The 7184-nt window shown below is 37.5% G+C and overlaps 1 protein-coding gene across 2 annotated transcripts; it reads right to left on the bottom strand.

The window, feature by feature from the left end:
• Window positions 1-2469: 2469 nt before the first annotated feature.
• Window positions 2470-6959, bottom strand: LOC109146619 (transcription factor bHLH49-like). Of its 2 annotated transcripts, none has more exons than XM_019294269.1 (9): window positions 6611-6959; window positions 5121-5946; window positions 4578-4799; window positions 4423-4488; window positions 4272-4340; window positions 4073-4144; window positions 3783-3977; window positions 3122-3206; window positions 2470-3030 (listed from the first exon to the last, which is right to left on the bottom strand). In XM_019294269.1, exons 1-9 carry the CDS (start codon window positions 6667-6669, stop codon window positions 2993-2995), a joined length of 1632 nt encoding a protein of 543 aa, XP_019149814.1. In that variant the 5' UTR covers window positions 6670-6959; the 3' UTR covers window positions 2470-2992. The 2 variants fall into 2 exon arrangements, with proteins under 2 accessions (XP_019149814.1, XP_019149816.1); XM_019294271.1 differs by having other exon boundaries at window positions 5121-5993; window positions 6611-6958.
• Between the last annotated feature and the right edge of the window lie 225 nt (window positions 6960-7184).

Below are 7184 nucleotides of genomic sequence, written 5' to 3'. Positions count from 1 at the left end.
TGAACCACTTCCACCTCTCATTTATTGAATTATCTAGTATAGGTTATGGTTTTTTAAGGAGTATGTTGTGTAATCTCAAAATAGAGTTCAAAACAATATGAAATTGTTTACTAACAGTCTCATTAGATCTAGATGTTTGACATTTAAATACTCTATTCTTTATATTATGTGCAACTATATGAAAGAAAAAAAAAAAAAAAAAAAAAGAATTCGACATCTCATTGGTTGTTGCATTCCTGCTCTCTTCAAGTTATAATGAGTCCTTAGCGAATCACATAATTTAGTTAAAGCTCTTCTATCCATTCTACAATTATCAATATCACTTTCAAATACCATTTTATGTAAATTCAAAGATATAATACTATGTTTAGATGTTATTTCATCAGCATATGTTTTAGTTTTCCTAAACTTCCTTCTTTTTAAAATAATAATGTCATAGGAAGAAACATAATCTTATTAAACATGTTTTTCATGGTGTTTTGTGCAAAAATGAAGATAACAGCTTGCAATATCATCTTTTGCCTTAGTGGCAACCGAATCATAACACCCTATAAGAATTAAATGTGTAACAAATTAAACTAATATTTGCTGCAAATAAGTTGAGAAATCATTATCATAATAACATACCTGACATAATATAAAAGAAACTATGAGGAAGACAAAGTGAAAGAAAATCAATTATGAACATAAACTCTTGTTCTTAATAACACTTCATTGTTACTTCCAAAACATATGATAGGTCTATTACCGTGCAACATATAGTTGGAAGAAAATCAAATACAGATAATATCTTTGCAACTAACATAAATATAGGAGTTAAACATTTGGATGGCAGCAAGGGCGGTGTATCCCCTATGTAGAAACTAGACACTCAATACTAATAGAGATGCAAAATTGATTCTAATAAAAACGAAACATATGACAAGGCAACTGAATGGTGTGTGGCTCAAGAATTTCATGGTATGAATGCATCCCTATATAGAAACCAGTGCAACAGGTAAGGGAAAACACAATTAAGCATAAACAAATCAATTAATCATTGCATTAGAATGTTACAACAGAATGATCAAATGATTAGTGAATGAATTTGGGGGGGGGGGAGGGGGGGGGGGGGAGATACTCCATATTTATAGTCTTTCTTGACAACTATCAAATGAAGAAACATATAAATACTACAGTTTCTCTAAGGAGTAAAAATAGAGGAGAACAGGGGAGGTGGGTAACAAAAACAAAGTTAGATATTGTGCAGAGATTAATTCTCGAGCATTCCATAGATAAATAATAGACGCCTACAAAAATTAAATGAAGAAACCATCACCTTCCCCCTTGGGCAAAATTAGTTTCCAAATAGCGACGATATTTTTGAGATTCTAGCATAATCCTTAAATTTATGAAGTGATAGTTAACAAAAGATGAAGGAGATGTGAGTACTACCTGCAAGATCGAGAAGATAGAAACCTAGATTGAGACTTGAGAGAAGATGAAGACTAATGTCGTATTTGAGACTTGAGATAATATGAAGATTGTTGCGGTGTGGAGAATATATATATATATATAAAGCAAAGGACAAAGTAAGTAAAATGGCTAATTAAGGGAATCTTACAATACATAAGGATTGTAAGGGTAATTAATGCAAAAACATCCTCTTAAGATTTTGCAAAACGGAAAACAAAAAATCACAAAAATATCTATTTATTTATACATAAGAAAAGAAAAATTCAAGAACTACATAAATATTAATTATCGATTGTATGGACATTAAGTATGACATTTTAGACTTTATACTATTTTTCCCCTTTTCATTCTCATGTATATCAAACTTTAAAATTTAAATTCTCTGTAATTATACTCTTGCAAACCAAACACTGCAGTTGTAATAATAATCTAAATTCTCACTTTATTTTCACATTATTCTTCCCACATGGAATTGTAACTCATCCCCTCTTAATTCCCTACTTCCCACCAAACACCCCGTAAATGAAGGTGGTATGCCTCACCTATCTTCGCTCAAGACCCTCGACCCACCTGTCTAACACCTTCGATGACGTGTGGAGTTTGGTTATAAGTGATTTATATTTGTTTAACTCGTTATAACTGCAAAGAGAAATTATATTTAGATGCGTCTCTATATCATATTACATATAATACCAATGTACTAAAAAAAAGAATTTAATAATTACCAGCATCCTCTCGATTAGGTTCATTGCACAATATCTTCCTAATTCAATGTTTGTGATCATTACACACGAATAAAATTTACGAAAATATGTTTTCGAGTAATAATTATAGGTTTCCCTCATTAAAAAAAAAAAATACTAAGAAAGGGGTCACAACTTTGCATAAATGAATACAAAGCACTATTTGGTTCACTTAGAGTGACCAAGAACTTTGCAACCTTTCAATGCTTTGTCATTACATTATCAACTTACATTATTTGCTTAGTTTATGTTTATGTTAGGGTCATATAAGTGAATAAACACCAAACACCATTTCAATTGCATTAGTCAATAAGAGTAAATCAGTACATAAGGAATAACACTATTATTGTATTGACAATAAAAGGAGATGTAACCTCATTGATCTTCATTCCTCCAAGTAAAATCAGAAGAAGGAGAAGCTAAGAAGCCTGTTTTTTTCTGACAAATTCACAACTGAAATTTACATGAGTATGTATCTCTTCTATGTTCCATGCATCCAGGGTACATGTCCCGGGGGCATAACGTTCTTTTCGTGATGAAAACCTTGTGATTCTTCACTCCCGTTTGCCCAATATATAGGATAATCGAGTAGAAAGGTTTCTTTGCATCATAACTTGAAAATAATCTTCTCGGGATGTAAAACTGATCAAGCAAATTTCAACCAATTCAACCTCCTAAGTGACTCTCAGTATACACAAGAAATTATCTGATGTTGATTCATTCCCTGAAGATAACTTAGGTGCAAAGGGATTCAATGAAGTGTATGTAGCTAATAGAATTGCAGGAAAAATAGTTCAGGGCTCAGATTTCATATGGCCAGGTGGTAGAGAGCCTACAAATGCAGAAAATAGATTTATAGCTTGTTGCTCAGCTCGGGGTAAAAGCAGGATAAAGACGAGGAAGCGTTTGATGTGAAATAGTACCTATATCTTGGCTGTCGAGGGGAGCGCTTGGATTGAAGCCCATCTGGACAACGTTATGGAGCTCATCGTCCCACATACTAGGTACCTGTATTAATGTGTATGTATGCATAGTTTGATTAGAAAGCAAAGTTATAGTTTGTAGACTTCAGTGGGAACTTGGAAGCATAGTGTTCATTCTCTGACTATTAGAATCAAGCGCTCAGCAGAATGCCAAAAGCTATAGCTTGTAGCGAATACACAACTTTATTTCCTTATACTGTCACATTTTTTAGAGGCAAGTGTTGTTGGACTTGACCGTTCACCGGGGGCCTCCACCCAACACAACCATTCCCCCTCCTAGGACTTAATAGTTTTTACTCTTGTTGGGACTCGAACCCGTTATAGTTTTAGAATAAAGAGTTTACCACTTCGCTAGCGTTTGATCCTAACAAGTGGTATCAAAACCAGGATTCGACCCATGGAGGCCTGAAGAGCCAAGTCCAGCACCCTGCCTCTCGAAAATGTGGCAGTATAAAGATATAAAGTTGTGTTTTTGCTACTAGCTATAACTTTTGGTGTAGTGGTAAACGCTTGATCCCTAATACTGCCCATTTGCAGTATGCACAGATTTGGAAGAATATGCTGTGTGGAATACATAAAAATTTCCAAAAATATATGCTACCTGAGGGGTAGGCTCCTTGAAGCTCCCACTCGCGGTTGCCAAGTGCGAATTGATGGTTCTTCGTATTGCATCTGCAGAACTTCCCAGGCTAGGAAGACCTGCTTGAATCAGTGTCGATGGTGGAGGGTGTGCTGGTGGATAAGGCATAGTCATATCATGTGGAAAAGACGAAGGACCAGCCCTGGACTGGAGGATCTGCAATCGAGGTAAACGAGTATTCAAGAATTATATTAGAAGGGCAAACATTATTCTCGTGTGACATACAATTCTTGGACATGGCGTTTTCTTACATCTTTTGCAAGGAGACCATCGATGTTGAACTCGAGCCGCGGGTTTACTGTTGCAAGCTTCATCGACAAGAACTGAAAGCAACAGAGTTCACTAACTTCTTATCACTTCGTTTCAAAGATAACATCCCGGTTTGAAGTTTACTTTGTTCTAGAGATTGGAAAGAAACGAAATTTTAAACCAATATCTAGTTTTGCATACCTCAACCTGTCGTTGGAGCGACTGTACATAATTAATGATTTCATCGAGCATTACTGCTTTGCCAGTGACCTGCAAGATTGCCATTTTTTTACTAAGAATCGTGGAACCTTAACTACTGACAGTAGGATTGAAATTGAGACAAAAAACGAACCTTGTTACAACCGGGCACGAGATCCTGAAGAAATTTCATTCTTTCACTGATTTTCTCCCTCCTAACCTATCATTATTAGACGAATTTGTGCAATTAAGGAACACAGAACATATGAAAGATCCTCACGACCACTCGAAATGTATAAGCAGCCTTACTCTTTCTGCAAGACTGTGGCTATTCGTGGCCTGGCCTCTCCTAGCCCGAATGTGGATGTAATCTTCTTTAGGATTATCTGAAGCTTGGGACCCCGGCTTACTGCCTTTACCGCCTGGCTTGCTGGGAGTTGCGGTCACGTTTTGATCTCCCTTTTTATCAGTCTGATCTGTTGCTGCTTCAGCTGGTTGCGGTGTTCCCTTGTTTTGATCAGTTTCAGCGTCCTGCACAGCAAAAACGTTACCATTTGGATTGGGCGTTTTGGAAGACTGGTGGGTGTTTGGTAAATGGCTGTTAGCTGATTGGGTTAGTGAGTTTAACTAGTTGGTAGCATTAGCTGATTGTAGAAAAGTGTTTGGTAAATTAGCTGTTAGCTGTTAGCTGGTGTTTTGGAAGACTGGTGGGTGTCTGGTAAATGGCTGTTAGCTGATTGGGTTAGTGAGTTTAACTAGTTGGTAGCATTAGCTGATTGCAGAAAAATGTTTAGTAAATTTGTTGTTAGCTTGTTAGCTGATTACATATATCGATAACGGGATTTGTCATACCTGCCCGCTTCTTTTCCTTTTCTTTGAGGCCGAAGACTCTCCCCCTGCACCCTCAGATACATCATGGCCACCACGGCTACTACATTCGGGCTCGTTAGCTTCATTTCCAAAGGCTCCTCCGCCTTCTTTTGCACTATTTCTCGACCCAACAGCATATTCAATCGCGCTATCGTTATTTAGTGGGCTACCATCAGCAGCCCCGTTTGAAATTTCACCCGCTGGTGCTGGTGCTGGTGCAGGTTTTAGTCCATTACTACCTACAAACACCTGTTGAGGCCTTTGAGTTGGTGTTAAGCCTCTAAAATAAGGACTCAGAGACTCGGGAACGTTGAAGGGGTTCATCATATCGCCCAAGTTTCCTCCACTGAAGCACGAAAACCTCGCTGCCCTTTGAAGAAAATCGGAATCAGCCGGGAACTGAGGCAAGTTCGGGGGAACCACTGCAGGGGCAGTAGGCAGAAGCATCCCCGTTTTCAACATCGTGTTAGCCGGATGCCACCCCATACCAACACCTCTATCGACACCGCCTCTTAAGGCGGTGGTGAACCCGCCACTCGTTCCACCTCCGAATGGGCTAGAAATGCTAACATTGCTATGAACATTAGCATCACAAAAGCCTAAGCTTGCTGAACTTGCAGATTGATCCCAAACATTCAAGCAAAACGCATCCACCATCGGGTTGCTATTGGGAATCATTCCAATAGGCGTGTTCGCGAGATCGGAACCATTGATTTGCCAGTCAGATGACACATTTGCTGACTGAAAGCTCATAGCATCATCACCTCTCTTTGCTGCCATGGCCTCATCCTTGCCACCCTTATCCATTCTTGAAAACAGTAGCAAATTTCAGAAACAAAATCCTCTCCCTTGCAGCTATAAAAACAATAAAAAAAAAACAAACCCTCAAGGCATCAAACTAAAGATTCCAGGACAAACAACAAAGTCCCCATTTTTTAGCATTTCCCAAAAAAAAAAAAAAAAAAAAAACCCAGCCAACAAGTTGGGGAAATTGAACAGCACAAAATTTTAACCTTTACCCACTATTCCCAACCAGATTATCTATGTCATCTAGATTTTTTGAAGCAATCCAACAATACACAACTCAGAGGAAACAGCCAATATGGCCTAGAATAGCCTCTCCCATTACAGCTAAAAATTCAAGAAAATTTTTTAGTAAACCAACCATGCACCAAAGTTTGAGTTTTTAAGGTTGTACAAGTGTCAGCATTTGTTTCCCATCCTTAATCATAGGAGCCCATTGGTTCAAGTCCAAGAAAACCGAAACGTTCGGATAGCTCAGTTGGTTCTTGAGTGGTTTCAAGCAAGAAAAATGGAAACCCAGTTCAAAAAAGAGCAGAAGAAAGTGTAGGGAAACTGGGAATCAAATGAAGCAGTGACATTAATTTCATCACAAAATAAAACCTCAGTCACAGCAAAACTGACCAACCCTCCAATCCAACTTCTGAAACACAAATAAAGAAGAAAGATACCTTATTTCAGATAGTTTGCTACTTTTGGTTCTCTGCAAGACATTCTTTGAAGGTTTCATTCAAGAAAAGGGGAAAAAGGGAGAGAAAATACAACAAAATCTCTTGAATTTAGGCTCTGGGGAGTGGGGACTTTGTTCACAACAGTTCATACTCTGCTAGATCCTGTCACTCTATCAAGAAAATAAACACCCAAGAAAGTAATAAAGATGACAGAGAAGAAGAGAGAGAGAGAGAGAGAGAAATGGGAAATTGAAGGAGGTGAAGAAGAAAGCTTCAGAACAAAGGTCTAGACTGCATTTATATCCCACGCCGGCAATAACAAAAAAGAGCTCTCTTGAATCTTGATTAACCACCGCCTACTACAACTGTAGTCTGTAGAACATTTCATACAATAATTTAAATATTGCAGAATTAATTTATTTATTTGTCTCTTTAATTATATGTTTATTGCTGTACAAAAGTATAAAGTATAAAACTTGGAGAGTATTTCACCATTTAGTACTTTCACACTGCATCTGTACAAACTACAAACCGTACCCAAATCTTTCTTTTCAAGATTAAACATCATCAATCA

Source organism: Ipomoea nil, unplaced genomic scaffold, assembly GCF_001879475.1.
Source record: "Ipomoea nil cultivar Tokyo-kokei standard unplaced genomic scaffold, Asagao_1.1 scaffold1936, whole genome shotgun sequence".
NCBI classification, from domain to species: Eukaryota; Viridiplantae; Streptophyta; class Magnoliopsida; order Solanales; family Convolvulaceae; genus Ipomoea; species Ipomoea nil.
The sequence above is the reverse complement of the archived record's forward strand: the minus strand, read 5'-3'. Positions and strand labels throughout refer to the sequence as shown.